Here is a 23047-nt window from a genome sequence, read left to right on the forward strand (position 1 = left end):
TGTGGTCTGAAATCCTTATTTTACTCTTTAAATGTTGAAAGTAACAAAAATAAGAAGTAGGAATGACCAAACCTTTTCTCTGAAGATACGGGCGTGTAGACTTCAAAACCGAAAGGAATATTGACAGAAGTTCTACTAAGTCTCCAGTCACATGGCAAGCTGTAGCTTCATGGTACATCATGTGCAGTGTGTTGAAAGACTACAAGTGATTTTAAAAAATGAAAAACTTCATTTCATTTTTACTTTATTGAACCACAAAATGGTAGTATTCATCTTTTGCGACAGATGTTTTCAGATTTTATGTGTGTGCACATGTGCACAAAACAAATGTATTTGCTTTCTCCTACCTAAAAGTCAAATTCTCCCAAGTCAACTCTTTTTCTTCTTTTTTTTTTTTTTTTAAAGATTTATTTATTTATTTATTTGACAGATCACAAGTAGGGAGAGAGGCAGGCAGAGAGAGAGGAGGAAGCAGGCTCCCTGCTGAGCAGAGAGCCCAATGCGGGGCTTGATCCCAGGACCCTGGGATCATGACCTGAGCCGAAGGCAGAGGCTTTAACCCACTGAGCCACCCAGGTGCCCCTGTCAGCTCTTTAAAATACAAAATAGTGCTCACCTTCACAGCTAATATTTTATGCATACATTTCGGCCTGAAGGAATAAGCTATTTAATCAGTTTGTTTGTTTTTGGTTACTGTTTGCTCTAAGCCTTAGAAATTACAAAGCAGCAGGCAACAAGACTGGGCAGAATGCGTAACTGCTTTAACTAACTTTCCAGGTCTTTGGGAAGAAAGACAACGGTGAAATGGCTGTCAACAGTTAAGTCTGAATGAGGAAAAAGAGCTCCAAAAGAAGAATTCCTTTAATCATATTGGCTTGTTAAATCTTTTAATTCAAAATCCTTAGTTTTTTTCCTACTTCATTCTACGCAAAGGATTTTTTCTAATCCTCTTGAATCAGTTCCCTATAATCTATATTCTATCCACAATTCAAAGTTCAAAATCCATCGTCTAGAATCGGTGGCGGCAAATAATCTGAACAATGTACGTGTATGGCATTTAACCTATAAGCTGTGAGGATAGGAAGCATGTCTGTCTTATTCACTGCTGTATCCCCAGTGCCTAGTACAACGCCTAGCATAGAGTAGATATTCAAACATCTGTTTAATGAAACAATGAAATTCTCACTACTTTTCATATACTTTCTATTGTAGCCAAATAGAAATACTTGGCATTTTTCAAATACAACAATACTTTCTTGCCTCTGCTGACCATGTCATTTATCTAAATGCTCTCCCACTTATCTTTACAAGTCCAAATTCTTCGAAGTACCATTTTAAACATGTATTAATTAAAGAAAACTATCCTACCTCTTACTTCTCATGGTACTTTTGGCATATACTCTTTTCTCTTCTCTCCTTTATTAGACTAAGGGTAAAATGCACCTCTAGGGCTTTAAAGTCATCTCACAGTTTGTGAATGTTCAAGATGTTCAAATAAGTGAGCTCTTGAGAAATTATATCAGTGATCATATCATATGAATTTCATCTGTTTCTACCCTTACAAATGGAATGAATAAAACCAGTCTATTTCCAGTGGTTATTCTAAATACAAAAGAAAAGTATGGAATTACTACAGACAAAACAGCAACCTAAAAACTATTAATCATTCTTGGAATATAAATTAGCACTTAATATATAATCAAATCCAGACACCTATATGAAACAGTCTAGCATAAACTCTAAATATCCACACACACAAAGTCTTGGTGAGAACATTAAAATAAACTATATCTATGGTAAAATGAAGTAAAATATTTACCTCAGTCATCAGGATCAACCCTCGATTAAATACAACAAGAAGTCTATCTTCATCAGATTCTAATAGTATTCTGAAGGCACTAGAAGAATACAAAAAGCCCAGGTTGAGAACTCTGAATCAGAATGGAAATCTAGGTGATTAAAAAAAAGAAGAAAACTGTAATTTTGGCTTTTTTCTTTCTACAGGAGAGGGAGACTGCTATATCTGTTTCCTAGTAATGTAATAAAAGGAGTTAATATTAAATCCTCTATGTAACATGGAGAAAGTTATGTCTGCTAGTATCTACTCTGCAATTCAATGATGGAAGAGAGGTACCATGGAAATATTTTTAAAGTTTCAATATAAACAATGCTTATTTTTATAATGGGTATATCTTCTAGATTATGTTAAGTTCTGGAGAGTAACAAAATACATTTTTACTATCCAAGCACTTGTCAGCTGGTTCTTGGGAATAAAGAGAAACATGAGGGGAAAAACATTAAATACATTTGGTCTTAAAAATAACTTATGTGATAATTACCAAAAGTAGTTGTACTGCTCTTGTTTGTTAACAGACCTAATTTCATTATTAGGTACTGGAAACTGCTGCTGTATGTAGTACATACATGCAGCATAGCTGGAATCTTTCTACTTCAGTTACATTATTTTCTTCCCCTTTTTTCAAAAAAGAATTAAGATGAACACTGGGGAGGGTATATGCTATGGTGAGAAAAATGAATTTTAAAAAAGAATTAAGAAAGCTCAAAGTCTTTTTTTTCCTCTTCTCTGTTTTTTTTTTTTTTTTTTAAGATTTTATTTATTTGACAGACAGAGATCATAGGTAGGCAGAGAGGCAGGCAGAGAGAGGAGGAAGCAGGCTCCCTGCTGAGCAAAGAGCCTGATGCAGGGCTCAGACCCTGGGATCATGAACTGAGCTGAAGGCAGAGGCTTTAACCCACTGAGCCACCCAGGCTCTCCTCCCCACCTTTTTTCTTTTGAGAATAAGCTTTAAGTAGTAAGCCTTTCAAACATAAGGTATTCAAAATTTTAGAAGAATTCCTTTAGAGTCCCAGCAAAAGCATAGCTAATTCATTTCATTAATAAAGATTCAAATCTGAAAGTTTTCTGAAGAAGATAATCTGAAATAACCTTATCTTGGGTTAAGTATAAAATACTATTTTCAAGGAAGTACTGCCAAAAAATGTGTGCCTAATAAAGAACATTACCTCCAAGTCTTAGATATAATATATAGAAACACTTTTAAGAAATTAACCTGGCCTTTATTCCCACAGTTAAAGGAAATTATGTGTAATTTGTTGTAGAGTTCCTTTATAGCCATTCAGTAATTTTTGTAGCTCTGAACAATTATAAAGATTTTTTGTTATTCTGGCTAATCCCTACAGTTAAGGTAAATCTGGGCTAAACAGAATGAAAAATCCAAGTTTCATCCAAAGGTGTTCTCCTGGAGGCCTCTAGAACTGAACTGTCGAAGCATAAGACAGGATGAATCACAAGAGAGAGAAGGATTCAAGCTTTAGGTGTAAGACCATACATGAGGATTCCTTCCAACCATAATTCTATGATACTGATAAAACACATATAAACAATCCAAAATCAAACCTTGAAAACAAAAGCTGTTCAAAAGTAGCTCGTTTAAAAAAAAAAGCAGCTCGTTAATTTTTAAAAGATAAATCCTTCCAAGGTTACTGAATGCAAAAATGCTTCCCTAATCACCTTAAAGAACTGGTAAACTTTCACTTATAAATAATTTAGTTATAACTCTTTAAGTGTCAAAAAGATGGTCCCCATTCCCTCACTTGGAAAAAAATAATAGTTTTTTAAAGATTTTATTTATTTATTTGATGCGGAGAGAGAGAGATCACAAGAAGGCAGAGAGGCAGGCAGAGAGAGAAGGAAGCAGGCTCCCCGTTGAGCAGAGAGCCCGATGCGGGGCTCGATCCCAGGACCCCGAGATCATGACCTGAACCGAAGGCAGAGGCTCAACCCACTGAGCCACCCAGGCCCCCAAACAAAACAATTTAAAAAGAACACCAAAAAACATCTTCTTACCTTATTAAAGTAGTCCAGCAGGAGCGGCCATCTAAGCAACGTAAGTAACAACTTATGGTTGTTTTCTTAAACTGTTTAATATCTTCTAATTCTTCTTCTCTCATATCTGGCCTTTGAGCTATAAACAGCTGCATCAGGTTAAATAGTTCTTCTACTGCCTAAAAAGGGCAAATAAGCATCATGGTGATCTTTTAACCCTATATTTTAGAATGTTTCCTTTTCATTTCTGAATGGTATGCCTACTAGCCAGCTCTTAATATTATACAAATGAAATCAGATTACACTACCACTCAAGAATAGTTATAAAATTAGCAATAGATTCTATTTTAAAAATTTAATGTATTATTCACTAAAAGTAAATCGTAACACTTTCAGAAAAAAAATTTCTGAAAAAAATTTTTTCATTTTTAGTCTTAATACTATTTATTAAAGCACTAGCTTTGTAACTTCGAATGGGTGTCCCGATATGCTACACCAATCCTTTGCCCGTTTAATGAGAAATCACGACTTCCTCACAAAATTTTACAGCCCTCATTTACATTTCAATCAGTACCATTTCTGAGGAAACCCTCTGTGCCAACATTTAGAATGCTGTTTCTAGACTGATGAATGGTTAGTTCAAGTATCTGATAGATGAAACATGGGAAATAATATTTAAAATCGCTAACTGTGGGTTTATAAACTCATTTAGCATGGGCATGTAGGCATACTTATCAATAAACTGAAACCCCCAACTCCATACTTTTCATGGCAAAAACTGATTAAGCACCATTTTCATGAAAATCTCTAATAGTTAAGCTCTACAATAGAAGATGTTATGTTTTATTGATGTCAGGAAACATTATCAAATAAAGATTCCAAGTCTCCCAACACTCATCAAAGGTCTATTTAACCTTGGATATCAAGTTTAGTAACTAAGTCAAATATTATTTACGTAAATGTGATAAAGAAAATCCACAAAATCTTGATAAATCCTGTCCTGACTCTTTCAAGGTCAGGCAGACTCTCACATTTGTTTCCTTCTGTCTCACAGCCTTGGCTTTGAACTCTTTTGGTACTTAATATACTCACTCTCTTTCCTCTATTCTAGGCATTCTAAATTTCCTGGCTGGAAATTAGGTTATTCTTTCTTGGTAAGAACAATTTACTACATTATATCTGAAGGACAAGAAAGGTCCTTTCTTTCTTTCTTAAAAAATATTTATTTGACAGAGCGAGAGAGATGAGAGCGTGTGCGTGTGTAGTGGGAGAATTAGGCTCCCAGCTGAGCAGGGAGCCCGATGTAGGACTCAATCCCAGGACCCTGAGATCATGACCTGAGCTGAAGGCAGATGCTCAATGGACTGAGCCACTCAGGTGCCCTGGAAAGGTTCTTTCTTCAACAGGAAAAAGTACTGTACAAAATTCAAGGATACCAATAATTAAAATATTCTTCATCATGTTCATTTGATTAAACTCTTAAGTAAACACTGGATGTCTTGAAAAAACTCCACTCCTACCATCTCACATTTAGCAAAATACTTCTCACATTTGCAGCTTGTAGCCTCTAGGTTAAAATAGTTCTGCATTCTCCTTCCAACGCCTTTTCTAGATCTATATCCTCTTGGTATAACCTTCAGTTTACAACAGAGAGTTAAGAAGCAACAGTAAAAAGATATATCGAGGAATGACAGCCTATGTGAAGGGAGAAAGTTTTACTATGAAACCTACAAACAGTCTGCAAAAAAAAAAGGAATCAGATTTAGACTGCATATATTTGTATCCTGATAGACCCTTTATCCATTTCATTCACCTGAATGTAGTGTGAGGAAAAAAGAAACTAGGGAATACTATAGCTAAGATAAAAATATTGTCTAGCTCACAGTTTAGAAGAGCCATGTGGATCTTAATACCTAAACAGTAAATACTTCCCTAAAACTATACACAAAGCTGACATTTTTCATTAGGTACATATAGAAGACATTTACAAAAACACAAATGAAAATAGCTAAGTTCAATTAGAGATAAAATTTCAACACCAACCTAATTATCCGTTATTACTTCAATTTAATAGTAATATAGCATTTTATACATGTAGCCAAGAAAACAAATACACATTGAGTCCTTAAGAAAGAAGAGTTCAAGTTAGACTATATTTCTATATTTTGTTACCACTTCCCACAAGAGGGGGGGAATAGGTTATTTCCAATCAGTTTGAAGATATAGAGAATTATCAATTTTACTCACTCCAGGGTATTGGCTGGCATGTGGTGTAAGATTCTTAAAGGCCCATTGGATGTTCTGGTGAGAAGCGAGTTGTCGTGTGAATGCAGGAGACTGTTCACAGCAGAGCCTCAGAATGCCGTAATAGGCTGGCAGCATCCCACGGTTAAAAAGCACCACATCCTGATCATCATGGTCAGCAAGGATGTAATTGAAGGCAATGTTCTTGGTTACCACTGGGTTCTGAACAATAAGGCGGATATTCTCTGGACAGTCAGCACACACATTGTACCAAAATGAAAGCAAAGCCTGTTTATTGTGATTTGTAGCTATTGCTGGCTCAGAAAGTTTAGGCTGGAAAAGGTTCCACAAATCCATGAAATATGTGGAAAACATCAGCTTCTCAGTTTTGGAAATTAAACAGTAAGTCATAAAGCTAAAATAGGGCACTAGCTTTGTAGTGCCATGAACAGCAGCATCAACATAAAGTTTGGCTCTTGAGAGCAAACCAAGGAGCACGTTGTAGACCTGATGTAGGACTACTGTTGTGTCTGGACTGAGTGGAAGGTCACGGGTTGGGATGTGCAAAGACCTTGTTGACCGGAACATCTGGCGGAATGAATTGCTTGGTATAAGGGACACCAGAAGATAAGCTGCAGCTATAAAATGTAAAACAAAACTGTCAGATCCTTACAAGATATAAAACAGCCTGAAGAGCAGTCATTAAACACAAAGCCACTCTTCTCTTTAAAAATTAAAATGAATAAAAATTAAGGGACATAAACATTTCTTAGTATTTCTGCCCTACCACTGGCCCCACAGAAAAATATCAAGGAATGATGAAAACAGACGCCTTCCATTTTGTCATTGCTATTTTTTGCAACCATAACTGCATTATGGTGGCAACCATAACTGCATTAATAGAAACAGTTTTAAACTTCTCTGTTAGCTCTCCCCAGATGTAGAATTTTCCACTTATTTGATCATTTTATTTCTTCTTAGGAAATAATACGGTTTAATAAGAAGAACACAGCATTTGGAGACAGAAGACCTAGCTAAATAAGGCTGTCTGATGTGATCAAATCATTCAATGTATTAGCATCTTTTCTTTTTCTTTACAAAATAAGGGTAAGTTATTTTGTAATAATTTACAGATTAACAGTAAAATACAAAGTTACAAAGAGGGAATGAGATCTTCTACTTTAAAGTTCACTGTAACATATTAGATTATATATGTATGTGTGTGTGTGTCAATTACAGAATATTAACTTTGGAAAAACCTTCAAAATCTTCTAGGCTAAATTTGTACTTAAAATTTTTTTTCACTTGAAAAAGTGTAGGTAGGGTTGACACACCATGTTATATTAGTTTCAGGTGTATAACACGGTGATTCAACTTCTCTATATGTTATGCTGTGCTTAACCACAGTGTAGCCACAGTGTACCACAGTGTCACTACACAATACTATTACAATATCATTGCCTATATTCCCTATATCTTTTATCCCCATAATTTATTCATTCCATAACTGGTAGCTTCTAGGTTGACTTCCAATGCAAAGAAAGCATCCCTTCAACATACCTGGAAAATGTTATTAAGCATACAATTCTGAGAAGAAAATGACTCATTAGTTGAGTTCATTTGTAAAAATGGTCAGTGTGTGTGTGCAAGGCACCGAGCTAGGTACTCTAAAAATATTGCATTTAATCCTGACAATCATTCTGGAAATAGGTGATGTTACATTAGGAAAATCTGAATCTTGGAGAAACAAAGACCAAAGTCACACAGATAAAAGAGGTGGAGCTCAGATTTTGCCCTGGGAAATGATAACAGTGATGATGACAATGACAATAATGGTAATGATCCAACAAGAATAACTAACATTTATAAATGTTTATACTATTTAACACCTCTAAAGCCTTAGTTTAACTCTTTTCAATATACCTACTAATTCTGTCTCCCACTATTCTATCTATAATTTGGTAACTTCCAATGTTCTGTTAAAGAAATTAAAGTTAGCGTTCCTAAAATTAATTATAAGCTATTTTACAGATTTTAAAGTAAACTTTGTGCACAATACTCCATTTCTATATATTTTTTCACCTGTATGTTGCTCTGGTTAGGCTCAATTTGGTTTATGTTTCCAATATACCTGGGATGGTATATTGCCATATATAGGTACATATAGGTACACCTGGCAGGTTTCCTATTAAAACCTGGCATGTTGGGGTCATTCTGACCAATCTTTGTATAACCTGCTATTAAGAAAAGTAATTTGTGATTAGAAAAAATTTATTCAGTTTAAGTTAAATACTTTTATCTCAATATTTTATTAAGAAAAATTTTAAATGCAATGAAAGGTTCAAAGCGCTCTACCCAAAGACCCACTTAAATTCTACAACTAACATTTAATTTTGTTTTATTATATACCAAACCATCTATTTATTTAAGAGCTATCTGCTTCTAAATAAAAAATAAGATCTGCTTGGGAGAAATATACAACTTCTAGGAAGGTCAATATGGAAGAATAGATGACCTTGCTAAAAACTGCTTTGCTAACTAGAGTACCTTCCATTTAGTTCTATACTAGAGAACTTAGAACAAATCTACCTCCATTTCTATATGGCAACGGTTCAACTACTTTAAGACACTTATATCTTTTTCTTTTTTTCTATAAACTAAACAATCTAATGCATTCCCTTAAAGTTTTGTAGGATTTAATAGTATTTCTCAGTAGTTCTTCTTCTATACATGTTACTATACTTCTTACTGTTATATTGATTTTATTCAAATATTTGGGCTATTTTTTCAAGTTACATTATGTAGAACATTTTCACATGACCATAGTATATTATAACTTTTAAATAACTTACTATAACTACTGCCCAACTGAACATCGCCAGTTTTTAATTTTTCACAACCATAAACAATGCTATTTAAGCATCCATATATTAGATGACTCGCTTATACTGGAATTCTTGAAATGATATTACTGAATTTAAAAAAGGCAAAGTATTTTGAAAGATCTCGGTATGTATCATTAAACTGCTTTTCACAGGGTAATATTTACTTATGACTTCACTGCAGTGTATGAGAATGCCATTTCCACAGTACTGTCATCAATATTAGATGTAACAGCTGGAAAACTTTTTTTTTTTTTTGTTCAGCACAGATTTTTTTATTGTTTTATGGTTAGAGTCAGGACATGAATGCCAACCAGCATACGTGTCAAGACTCACAAATAACCCATTACTATGGGGTTATATAAACTGGCAGGAAAAATAAGCCTGTAAGTACCAGTGCCAATCCATGTACCCACCAGCACAAGGTGTTTTTCCCAAATAAACTTTTTATTTTAGAGTAGGCAGAACACAGTTCCCATACACTCTTCTCCCTCTTCTCCTATTATTAACATTTATTATTACTATAGTACAATTGTTTTAACTAAGGAAACAAAACTGACACATTAGTTTTAACTAAACTCCGTACTTTAGATTTTATTAGTTTTGCCTTAATGCTTTTTTTTAATTTAAGATTTTATTTATTTGAGAAACAGAGAGACAGAGAGAGCACGAGTGGAGAGAGGGGCAGAGGTGAGAGGGAGGAGACTCCCCACTGAGCAGGGAGCCCGACGTGAGGCTCAGTCTCTACCCCTGGGATCATGACCTGAGCCGAAAGCAGATGCTTAACTGAGCCACCAACGTACCCCATTCATGTTCTTTTATTTTGGCTCTAGGAGCCCATCTAGGATATATCACATTTAATCATCATGTCTCCTCCTTAAGCTCCTCTTGGCTGTGACAGTTTCTCAGACTCTCCTTGCATATGGAAAAGCTTGACAGTTTAAATAAGGAGTACTTGGGTCAGGTATTTTTGAAGAATGTCCCTCAAACTGAGTCTGTCTGATGTTTATTACTTTTAGACTCAAATGATGGGTTTTTGTAAGGAAGACCATACAGGCAAAGTGCACTTTACATCATATTACATCAGGGTATCAAGGGTACATGCTATCAACACACATCAGTGATATTAACCATTATCACCTGCCTGAGTTAATGTTTGTCAAAGTGCTTCACTTAAAGTTACATCACCCACAAACTGTAAAAAACTCTTAAACACAGAGAATAAACTGAGGGGGTGGTGGAGGGAGGTGGGTGGGGGGTTAGCTACGGGGGACGGGCCTTAAGGAGGGCACGCGGTATGATCAGCATTGGGTGTTTTACGTGATGAATCACTGAATCATCCTGAAACCAACACTGCACTGTATATTAACTAGAATGTGAACAAAAATTTGAAAGAAAAAAAAAAAGTTACATTCCCCATTCCCTACTCCTTGAAGGAGGTTCACCTATCCCTCCTTGGGAGGGATAGATGTACATAAATTATTTAGAATTCTTCTGTATAGGAAATTTGCCTCTTCTCCATTTATTTATTTAATCATTTATCAATATGGACTCAGGTATTTATTTTATACTTGGGGGTATAATCCAGCACTATGTTACTTATTTTTTTACTCAAGTTGTTTCAGCTTTAGCCATTGGAAATTCTTTCAGTTTGGTTTTGTGTCCCTTTGACAATGCCCCACTATTTTGTTTTTCTGAGTACTTCTTTCTGGTCCTACAAGATGCTCCAGGCTAATCTCATATATTACCTGCCCAAGACCTAGAATCAGCCATTTCTTCAAAGAGCTATTACTTGTTTTATTGGAGAATGGTCTTTGGAAACATTTGATTTGGGGGTATTTGATGTGCATGCTGGTTCTGCAGTATCCCTGATTCTACACCCTTTCAGTAGACAGCTAGGAAAAACAATTCTAATGATTAAATTTAATGATTAAAGAAATCTTAAAAATTAACAATTTCAATTTTTGTTTCTTTGAATATTATCAAAGAACATACTGTTTATTTACAAGCAATTTTCTAATCTGTAAAATACCTGTTTTTCATATGAGTCCATCTGTCTTCCAAGATCTTTATGTCCTCCCAGCCTGCTTATGTAAAAGTGTTTATCATTTAACTCCCATATCTCATTAAATATTTTCTCTCAGTTTGTTCTATGCCTTTTTATTACTTTCCTCTTAGCCTTACAGTTACTTTTAAGATAGGATTTTCTGATCCTTTATTCTCTTCACTTAATGCTGATCATGCTTTGTAATCTATCAAGCAAGGAAACAAAAACGGTGGTGGTGGTGATGTCACCCAAGACAGGACAGTTTCCTATCCTTAAAATACCCAAAGCACTGTAGATATTTGTAAAACACTGCCACTTCCAAATAGTAATGTAACTTTGGTCTTTAAGAACAGTATCTAAGAGCTTTTGTACCATACAACAATGGGCATTACTGTAATCACCTCATAAAACAAAACAAAAAAACAAAACTTGGAACAACAAATGGCTTAAGTTCTGAATATTTGACTTACAAGTCCTGACTCTAGGATAATTATGAGCCAAAAGAAACCTCTCGACCCAGTTTTCCATGTTCTGTAGGACCCAGCTGTGTGCCAGTTTATTTCGGGGTGTCTGTACTGCCAACCAATCCAAACACTGAGAAGGATTGTATTCAATTACCTAAAAATGAAATGATAAGAACAGAATATAAAACGAACTGATTAAGGAGTTACTTTTTTACTTACTTTTGGTATATGCCATTAAACACTTAAAGCCAGAGTTTTTTGAAAAATAGAGCCTAAGAGAAATTTTGCTTATGTTTTTCTACATTTCTGTTTTTTAAATTTTTTAATCAATTTTTTTTTTTTTTTAATTTGACAGAGATCACAAGTAGGCAGAGAGGCAGGCAGAGAGAGGAAGGGAAGCAGGCTCCCCGCGGAGGAGAGAGCCCGATGCAGGGCTCGATCCCAGGACTCTGGGATCATGACCGGGCCGAAGGCAGAGGCTTTAACCCACTGAGCCACCCAGGCGCCCCTCAATTAATTTTTTTTAAGACAGGAAGCAGTGAGGGGCAAAAGGACCAGGAGATAAAGAATCTTAAGCAAACTCCACACTGAGCACAGAACCTGATGTGGGCTCGATCCCACAGCTGTGATTTCATGACCTGAGCTGAAATCAAGAGTTGGATGTTTAACCAACTGAGCCACCCAGGTGCTCCTCTCCATTTTTTAAACTGCATTTACCAAAAGGAAATATTAAGAAAAATCTGTCATTAGTTTACAAAATAAAATTAAAAATAGCCAAGGACTTTAACACAAAACTAATAAGAGAACCCAATTACTTTTTGGTCTTATGAAATTTATAAATTTACTTCAAAGTGCTTCTAATCCTCTAAAGCTTCTTATCTTTATTTTTCTTACTGTGTGCCCAATCTATTATTGCACGTGAGAATGAAAAGTAGTAACTGGACTGCTGGGGAGATTTTTTTTTTAAAAAGATTTTATTTATTTATTTGACAGAGACAGTGAGAGAGGGAACACAAGCAGGGGGAGTGGGAGAGGAAGCAGGCTTCCTCCTGAGCAGGGAGCCCACTGTTGGGCTCAATTCCAGGACCCCAGGATCATTACCTGACCATAAGACAGATGCATAATGACTGAGCCACCCAGGTGCCCTGGGGAGATTTTTTTCATGGGATAAAGAAATCTTAGGAATCCAGATTTGGCTTTCAGGCCAGTTCCAGACCCACTCATTTCTGTACTGTCTAGATGGTTTTAGGCTAAAATAGTCGAGTGGTTGCAAAAGATATCACGGGCCCACAAAGCCTAAAATGCTTGCTAACTGACCAGTTGGAGAAAAAGTCTGTGGACCCCTGGTGTAGAGAGGTTTTCCCAACACTCACTAAAGAGAAACTGTGAACCCAGCAGTTACTCTGAAGGAAAGGACTGGCTGGTATTTCCTGTACCATTTCTGTCAACTGCTGAAAACACTCAGCTTGTATTTCTAAGATTCTGTCACTCTTTTTTGAGGGGAAGGGAATGAAAACTCTAGACTGGCCAAAGACTTTTTATTGACTCACAAGAGTCTTTAAACCTGTGGGAAGTAAGACAAGAATTCTTTCTCCAAGCCAAGCCTCCTGACTAAAGCATGTCTTCCTCCCTCACTTGTGACCCACTAAAACCATTTTGGATTGCCCAAGTAAGAAGAAACTGGTACTTAAACTGGTAATGACTTTATTAGAAAAATAAAATTCTCAGAAAAATACTGAAACATCTATTGCAAGACTTACCTCCCATATCCTCTGCAGAATGTAGGATGCAAAGGGAGGCATTCCTGGAGGTCCACCAGCAAACTCCATTAGCATAGTCAACAATTTAAAGAAAGGATTGGCTGCCTGTAAGACATATGCATAACTGTGTATTCAAATGTACTTGAACCCACCTGTTTCAGAAGAAAAGAAACACGTACTCTTCTACACATCACATTTAAATCTGTGTTAGGTTAGCAGACCTCAGTACTCTTGCATATAAACTTGAACTATATGGAGCAGCAGGATCAACTTGGGATACAAAGTCAATGGCATGACACCACATGTAACAGAAAGTATGTATTTTTCTAGATATCGATTTGGAAAAAACCAATCAAAACCTTTATTAATGAGACAACCGTATTCATAGAATAATTTAGGTTAAACGTTTCTTTTAGCATCCCTTGATCTCTAAGGTGTAATTTACATTAATATTTGACAAAGTATCATGTAGCTATAACATTACCATTTTGTAAAAATACTTTTGGATAATACTGTATTACTATATTTTTCATCATTCTTGAACACAATTATGATACAGGCTTCAAATCAAACAACTTTAAAGCTTAGTCTCTCTGTGGTACTCCAATATGTTGAACTTATACCTAAATTTGTATTTAACTGGGAAAATTACATTTATTATAGTGAGATACAAAGGAGTAATTCAGCCTGTTCAAGTTACATACTGAAAATTAAGCTGTGTTATGGGAGAAACCTTGATATATTTTTTTCAAGAATAAGAAGAAAGGTTTATCTGAAAGCACTAGTAGTTTTAAAAACACGAATTAACTAATGTGTACATACCTCAGGAGTCAACTTTGCTATTGATGTGAAAAGCATAGACACAATCTATAAAAAAAAAATAGGAAGATTTCAGAACATTCTTTTAAAAATTACCAAAAAGCTTTTTAAGACTGTTTCTCAGCACTTACATGTTCTGCTAGTCGATTATTGTATCGACAAAGGCTGAAAATCAGATTACAAGTTTGTCTTATATTGATGCCATCACGAATATGTTGAAACAAGAAGGGGAATCCCTGTTAAAAGTAAAAGTTGTTCATTTAAGAACCATTACTATTTGTGAGATGATCAAATCCTCTAATATACAAAGTATTACCTTTCCTCCTGTTAATGCTGCCATGTCAGTCTGTGATAATGTCAAATGCCTGAAAGGAAACATCAGTGGAAATAAGTTTTTCTTCCCTCTATGTTACTTTATAGCTATTTGCATCATGACATGCATCAAAACTGTCAGTTCAATTACAATTGTACCAAGCCATCAACACAGAATGATTTTTGAACTTTCTGCTAGCTAAACTTACTTGCTAGATATACATCTCTCAGACAATTTTTCAAGATTCCAGAATTGATATATGGAAGCCCAAACCTACTTTATTTGCCATTTATTTAGCTCAATATTTTTGTGTATTATAAATACTAGGATGGGTCTGAGTTGTGGTTTTGACATGAGACCCTTCAAAACAAAACAAACTTCTAAGAAATACTAAAGAGTTTCAGTTACCAGTTTACAATTTCTACATATTTACTATAGAAAATTTCAGATACATACAAAAATAGTAAGATAATGGAAGTATCCCATTATTCAGCTTCAAATTACTAATTCATGATCAGTCTTGTTTCATTTGTACCTCCCACTCACTCAATGTGGACTGTTCTGAAGCAGTTCTAGGTATTTTATCATTTAATCTAAAAATCTCAGCATGAATTTCTAACAGATAACATTTAAAACACATAAACACACTACCATTATTCACACTTAAAATAAAACCACAACTCCTTACTATCAAACAATATCCAGTCAGTGTATGATTACCTCAAGTGTCTAAAAAAATTTTTAATAATTTGTTGGCTCAAGATCCAAATAAAGTCCTCTGTTGCAAGTGGTTGAAATGTCTTTTAAGTATCTTAAAGACTACTGGTTTTCCCTCCAATTTTGTTTTTATCTTGCAATTTATGAGTTGAAGCAAGTAGGTGGTTTGTCCTGAAGAACTTCCCACATTTCCATTTTGCTGTTTGTATCCTTGTGGCGTTGCTTTAACCTGTTCCTTTGTCCTTATATTTCCTATAAACTGGTAGTTTAGATTTAGAGACTTGATCATATCTAGATTTGATCTTCTTAATCAAGCATGCTTTATAGGTGGTGGTACTGACTTTCTTCAAGAGGCACACAATGAAAGGTGGTCTTTTTGTAGTATTTTCAGTCAATGATGATCATCTCCTAGATCCATTACTTCATTTGGGGTACAAAATACAGATATTCTGATTTCAGCATTACTTGCTTGTTCATTAGCTCAAACACTTCCAAGATGGTGAGCTTCCTCTCATATATCATTTGTTTGCCATGAGGTAATTCTTGCTGGTAAGATGAATGCTTGTTATCATTCCTTTATTACTAAGTTTCCAAAATTATGATTTGGTTTTCTAATATACTCCAAAGGTTACCAGTAAGTAGTTCGTTTGTTTGTTTTTAGGTACCATTACGAACTCATGGATTTAAATATCTGTGATGTATTTTAGTCCTCTTGTAGTTATTCTATTACTGATGCTCAGGTTGTCCAATCTATGACCAGAAGGAACATCCATAAATCGGTTCCTGCCCTTTTAACATAATCTCAATAGTCTTTGATAGCCTCTGCTTTCCAAAAGCACAAAGTGTTCTAGACTTCCCATTCATTTCTTGCCCAAGACCTGTAACTGGCCATTTTTTCAAAGAACCCTGATTTTCTTCCATAAGAAATGATATCTAGGGACTACAACACTGATGCCAGCAGCACTCACTGATTCTGAGTTGGGTCGGATTTCTAAGCCTTTTCAGAAAACGGAAGTACAGAAGACATTTTTTGTTCGCTTAAAGACAAAATACACCATAAACTCTACTGGTATTTCCAAACTCAAATTTAGTTTTAAAGAACTTACATAAAAAACCTACAATTTTGTATTTGTATTTCTTCCGTCTTTGGCTGAAAATCTTGGTTTCTAATAACATTAACAGTTACTTATTTGCTTTATTCTATGATATATGCTAGTTTCTGGATAATAATCACAATTACACTATAAACAATATACTTAGTAGAACAGTTTAGGATAATTTTACAATTCTTTTTTGTCCTTCATGTACAACTAGGAACTTACAGTTAAATTAGTGTGTTCTAAAGTCATTTTAGTGAATTCCTTTCCAGGTGTTATGCCACCAGGTCAATATATAATTCATTTATTTCAGTCTGCTTTTGATTTTTAGGGATTGCATTTTATTAATTTACTTATCATTATATAAAACATTTACATGATTACAAGTTAAATCTAAAAAACAAAAACAATATGTCAAGCTTTCATTCTTGTCTTTTCCAGCAATTTGTTTTTCCCTCCCCCAACCACAGGAAAATTTTTTTTTTTAAAGTTTTGATTTTGTCTTCAATTTAAAAAAATACAGTCAATTCTTGCTATTTGTAGTACTTATGTTCTATAAAATGCTGCAAACACCGAATTAGTGATTAATGAATCATTGCTCATAAGAGAAATACAGGGTTAGGTTCTTGTGAGCCTCTGGCCAACATTTTCTTCAACCAATCAATAGGTTACCTTGTTTTGTGTGTTTCTGTTTAAAGATGCCTTATTTAATATGTGTATTGTTCATTCATTAGCAGTGAAGTCACAGCAAATACTACTATTAACTCATACCTGAATGAAGCCTATCTAATGTGTATTTTCTTGTTAAGGCACATTATGGCCTTCTTGAGCTTAGGAACTCTACATAGCACTTAGCACTATACTGGGGGGCAATTTTAAACACTAAGTCACCAACAAAAAGCACAAATGTGAAAAACATGGCAGCAACCATGAAAAGGATATTTGTTTACAATATGAGAAGTGAAACAAGAAGTCACAGTCACCCTGTTTGACCTTGGCTTAGAAGGAAGGTATGTGTCAGGCAACTCAAATTTTTTTGCCACTCTGCACATGGACATCTGCAGTCCACAAATGACTGCAAAAGAGCCATGAGTACTGATTTTGGGACTGTAATAAATCCCAGCAAGTAAGCAAATTTGGAAACAGTAGATCCACAATGAGGAATACTGAAAATTGAGTTTACATGCTTTCAATCTCTGCACCCCTCCCCTGCCCCCAGACAGCCTCCCCTTCTTCAAAAGGTACCATACTATACATACTTTTCTCCACCTTGCTTTTTTTACTTGGTAATATTTATCCTAAAGATCTCTTCATGGTAGTACAGATACATTCCATACTTCTTTTTTTCAGTAATAGAGTATTCTATTGAGTGGATGCCTGCTTTTTTCAACTAATCCCCTCTTTTTAAATATTTCCAGTCTTTTACTATTTTAAACTAAATGCTTCACTAAATATCCTTGCATATACATCTTTCTGTATTTAGGGAACAGGCTTCTAGAAGTAGTGCTGCCAGGTTAAAGGATGAATGCACATATAATTTTGCTAAATATTTTACTGTATATTTCTTCAACGTATATTTCTAACATGACTCAGGAGGTACAAAGTCATCTGATACAAAGGACTGAAATACTTATGCCACAAGAGTTCATAAATCGTGGTATTATTTAAAAGGAATTATGTAACAAAAGTTAGTGGTAAAACAATTTGGTAAAAGGGGTAAAATCAAACATGCTTTAACCATTTTGAATGTTGAAACATTTCACCTTTCTGAGCGAGACTGTTCAACCAACAGAGCAACTAAAGCTATCATTTTTTCCAGGGCAGCCGGCCTGTATTTTTCTTCTGCCAGAGAAAGAATATCTTCTTCCTCCTCCTCTTCTTCCCCCTCTTCCTCTGACAACACTTCAACTTGAGGCTAGAATAAAATGTTGAAACTAATACATTAAAACTGAATTATCTTGAGAGAAAATAATTTGACTATTTTATAGAACTACCCAGGGTAGATGGTAGCAGGAGCATGTATCATAAAGAACCACTCAAAGGCCTAACCCTGACTTTTAATAGTTAAACAATATTCAGGATAATTTTAGACATAGTAAGCAGAACTATAAAGAACAATGATTCTCAATACTGTACCTATTTATACCTCACTTACAGGGATACATCTTTTAATAATTTTTTTTCTTATAGGCAAGCCCCTTGGAAGATAAATCAGGACCAAATTTTATATGAGTATGATAAAACAGTATTTCCTATTAAATAAAAATGTCAGTTACACAAATTAAAGAATCCTTATCTGCAATGTTCAGATAATCCAAATAGCAAGTCTTCCAAAGACTTCCATTTCTTTGAAATTCAAGAGACTGAAATGATTTTATGATTTAACAAAGCAAAAGAAGAGCAGTCTAAACAAGTAGCCATATAGGCAGGAATTAGACAGTAAAAGTCCATATTCTGAGAAGCATTACAGAATAACGGTTAATAGTGTAGCTCAGGAGTCTGACCGAAGATCAAAGCCCAACTCACTGTGATCTAAAACAAGTTAACTTCTTTATGCCTCAAGCTCCTGATCTGTAAAATGGAGGTAACAACAGTATACTTACATCTTAGGGTTGCAATAGCGTTAAATAAGATAGTATAAATAGAGCATAAGCCAACGTGGTCATTAAAGTCAACACAAAGTTCATGTCATGCTTTAATACTATGAATAGACCAAGCTATTTAAATTTTTGGAACACTCTGACAAACTCAACAGCAAGGGTTTAAAAATATGACCAACAGAAATGTTCACTGAAACAACATGCTACTGATACGACCCCAAAGCAGGTGGTGGCCATTCTGCCTAAATTTGTTTGCTTTGTTCCAGGGCCTTGCTGATGAAATTTATCATTTGATTATTTCTTCTCTCGCTGTATCATTAAAAGTACCAACCAAATTCAGACACTTAAAATTATCTAATGCCAGGCTAGAAGGGGCTTTAAAGCATTCTAATATCTAATGACCTTCCATGACAGAAACTTGAAAACATGGCCCCCTAAATCCCCAATATGAGAGAGAAGTATACTTACATTTTCAGGCCCTTTGGTTCCCATGTAAAAATGAACCATTGTCGATATGGCTTGCAGTGAAAGCAAAAACTGGCTCTAAAAATAAAAACATTGATTTAAAAATATAAAATAAGAACAATTGAGTTTTAAATACTGAAAATAGGTACATAATCCCAGAAATAAACAAGATACAGCCTTACCTCTTCTTCACCCATTTTGGCAAACTCATAAAGGAAGGCAAAATACTCTGTAAGATGTTTACTGTGAGGTTTTACACCATGTTCCATAATTAATAACAGAGTTCTCACAAATCGAGTGACACATGAACGACCACCAATATCTTCTACTGAGGCATCCATATCATCCGACCTGAAGATACAATTTAATATATCTTAGAGACAGTATGAAGTCTGGAGATAGATATTCTGGGAGGAGAAATATTTTTAAAAACCTAAATTTATCTCTCTCAACTTTGTAATAGTGAATACCAACTGCAATAATGTAAGTAGATAGATTCAAATTACAGTGTCTGGCTAAATCAATCCAAACAAAAAGACTAAGTCATTAAGTTACTTGTAGACGACTTTGAAGATGCACTTAATTAAAAATAAAAAGTATTATGTTCTCTTCTTGATTGTATTATTACAGATTTTAAAATAAAAGAACCTAAGTATTTCTTTTTTAAGATTTTACTTATTTATTTGAGAGAGAGAGCATGAGCATGGCAGGAGGGGCAGAGGGAGAGGGAGAAGCAGACTCCCCACTGAGTAGGGAACTTGACACAGGGATCAATCCCAGGACCATGGGATCATGACCTGAGCCGCAGGCCACTGCTTAACCAACTAAGCCACCTACATGCCCTGAACCTAAATATTTCAATGTGGGTATTTAAAATACTCTAGGGAGCTCATTAAAAAGCTTACAATGCTAAAAAGTTATTTCTTACCCATCTTCCATTCCTGGCTGTAGATAAAGATGAGCATGCACAGGTCTGAGTCTCTGAATCACATGGATACACAAACGCTGAAACATCTGTAAATGAAAAGTTATAACAACTTAAGAGCCTGAACATAGGTAACAAAGTTACTGAAAAATTAACAGGTTTCAAAATTCTCTGCACCCATTTCTGTTTTCCCCACAGATTATCTTTTGCCAGAAGTCAATGATTAGGAGAAGGAAATAGGATTTAAGTTCATTTATTCTCTAAATAAGATATACAAATGGCCAGTAAGCAAATGAAAAGATGTTCACCATCACTAACTATTAGGGAAATGCAGACCAAAACCACAATGACATACTACTTCACATTCATTAGGATAGTTAAAATAAAAAAGACAGTAAGAAATGCTAAAGAAGATGTAGTGAAAATAGAAACCCTTATAGAATGCTGCTGGTGGGGATGTAAAGTGGTGGAGATGCCATGAAAAAGTTTGTTGTTCCTAGAATGACTCAGGACTTCTACTCTCAGGTAAAATAACCAAAAGAACTAAAAATATATGCCGACACAAGTATTTGTACACAAATGTTCAGAGCAGCATTATTCAAAATAGCCAAAAAGTGAAAACATCCCAAATGTTCACTGACTGCTGAATGGATAAACAATATTTGCTATATCCATTCAATGGAATTTAATTTAGCAATAAAAAGAAAGGAAGAACAGAAACACACCACAACATGGATAAACCATGAAAATATTGCTCAAAAAAGCTGATCACAAAAGATCACAGTGTGTGACTCCATTTACCTTTTAATAAAGATTTAAAATTTTTTAATAGTTTTTTTAAGATTTAAATTTTTTGAGGGAGCCAGCGAGAGAGCCCGAGCTGGAGGAAAAGGCAGAGAGGGAGGGACAAGCAGACTTCCCAATGAGCAGGGAGTTTGATTCCAGGACCCTGGGATCCTGGGATGCTTAGCATCCCTGAGATGCTTAGCATCCCTGAGATGCTTAACTGACTGAGCCTTTCAGGCACCCCTCCATTTATCATTAAATAGGCAAATCCATAGAGACAAAAAGTAGAGTAGCGGGTGCCATTACTGGCTGGAAATAAGGGACAGGATAAAATTGGGAGTGACTGTTAATAGGTATGGAATTTCTCTTAGCAGTGTTACAAAATTAGATGATGGTTGCACAGTTTGGGGATATATGAAAAACCACTAAATTTTATATTCTGTATGGTTTTGATGAATTATATGATGTAAGGGTTATATCTCAGTAATAACTGAAAAGTGGCCTTTTCATATAAAATTTTTAGTTCTGTGTCATAAATGAATATAAAGTAATATTTACAATTTCGTCTAATTTTTCCAGAGATTTAAGGAAAACAAATTGATTCATGTGACAGTTCAGAATCTTTCACAGAATTGTTACATACTGTTCATTTAATTTTCAAGGCCACTACAGTACCCTTCCATGGTTAGACTATCTAAAATTCTAAAAAAGAATTAGTACAACTCATAAAGCAGTGATAACAGGATCTGAGAGAATAGGCACTTATACTTATCTTCCTATAACTAGGAAATGTTAACAATTTTAATCACTTGGTTGGAAAGATAGTTGATTTGCTAAAAGAAGCTGATGAAATGGTGCAAAATGATTCTTACGGTAAGAGGTCGATCTTTACAAAACTACTTTCATTGCTGGGTTAAAATATACTCACAGGTAAATTTAGGATTATTAACTTGAAAGCCACTTCTTTTTCAAACAAATTTTTTCTTACCTGTCTCACAATTTGATTAGGGCACTTAATTAGTATCTGCATTGGCCACCAGTCATCATCAGCCATACGGTCCAAAAACCACTGTAAAAAAATAGTGCGATATTAACCTTCAACCAATACTTGTTGAATTTAAAAAAAAAAAAAAAAGTCACACAAGGATTTTACTTCTAGTCTATGTTTCAGTTATTTTAAATTCTTACCAAAACAGATTCTTCCATTGTTTTAAAGTCTAAAACTCTAGGAATGCATGGGTGGCTTAGTTGGTTAGGCATCCAACTCCTGCTTTCAGTTTAGGTCATGATCTGAGGGTCATGTGATAGAGCCCTGAGTTGGGCTGCATGCTCTCTCTAAAGTAAATAAATAAATCTTTTTTTTTTTTTTTGTAAATAAATAAATCTTAAAAAAAATTTTTTTTTTAAAGTCTGAAATTCTGAAATGCCTAAAGTCATAAGCAGGGTCACCTGATTACAGAATTCCATGAATGCCATTTACATCACAGTGTAAACCTGCATGATGGCAACCTGCGCTGCTTAACATTATAAAATGGGAATACTATTTTCCTCTTAGTCCTCACAGATACTACACTGCAGAACCTTCTGTTCCTATTAATATATGATCTGAGTAGTATTTATTTTGTTTAAAAAGAATTATGCTCTCTTGATAACAAAAAACACCCCTCCCCCTATTTTTCTGAGAGCGAGAGAACAGTGGGGGAGAAGCAAGAGGGAAAAAGAGAATATTAAGCAGGCTTCATGCCCAGTGCAGAGTTGACACAGGGCTCTATCTCACAACCCTGACATCATGACCTGAGCTAAAATCAAGAGTCAGATGCTTAATCCACTGAGCCACCCAGATGCCCTCAAAAGTACCCTTTATGCTAAAACAATTTCCTACTGATTTCAAGATAGCTTTTAATCACATATTTAATGCCTATATTGAATTTTACTGTCTATGTGCATATGCACAATTATTGACAACTGCAGAGAATTTTAACTCCTTGAGAGAGTTCTGGAGGCCAATACTTAGTTAAAAAAAAAAAGAAAAAAAAAACAAACAAAAAACGAAAAAAAAACCCTTAAGTAGCTATAAACAA

At 34.9% G+C, this 23047-nt stretch overlaps 1 protein-coding gene across 1 annotated transcript in view; it reads right to left on the bottom strand.

The window, feature by feature from the left end:
* USP34 (ubiquitin specific peptidase 34) overlaps positions 1-23047 on the bottom strand; it is a 241801-nt gene that overhangs the window by 17178 nt on the left and 201576 nt on the right. Inside the window, exons 57-70 of the mRNA XM_080813119.1 lie at positions 21955-22035; positions 20184-20269; positions 19438-19606; positions 19259-19333; positions 17954-18105; positions 14380-14428; positions 14195-14299; positions 14067-14111; positions 13245-13349; positions 11491-11638; positions 6095-6729; positions 3869-4026; positions 1820-1898; positions 73-199 (exon numbers count right to left, since the gene is read on the bottom strand). Coding sequence (XP_080669245.1) covers positions 73-199; positions 1820-1898; positions 3869-4026; positions 6095-6729; positions 11491-11638; positions 13245-13349; positions 14067-14111; positions 14195-14299; positions 14380-14428; positions 17954-18105; positions 19259-19333; positions 19438-19606; positions 20184-20269; positions 21955-22035 — 2014 coding nt within the window. The remainder of the gene's footprint in view (positions 1-72; positions 200-1819; positions 1899-3868; positions 4027-6094; positions 6730-11490; positions 11639-13244; positions 13350-14066; positions 14112-14194; positions 14300-14379; positions 14429-17953; positions 18106-19258; positions 19334-19437; positions 19607-20183; positions 20270-21954; positions 22036-23047) is intronic.

This window comes from Martes martes, assembly GCF_963455335.1.
Source record: "Martes martes genome assembly, chromosome: 9".
In the NCBI taxonomy this organism is placed as follows: Eukaryota; Metazoa; Chordata; class Mammalia; order Carnivora; family Mustelidae; genus Martes; species Martes martes.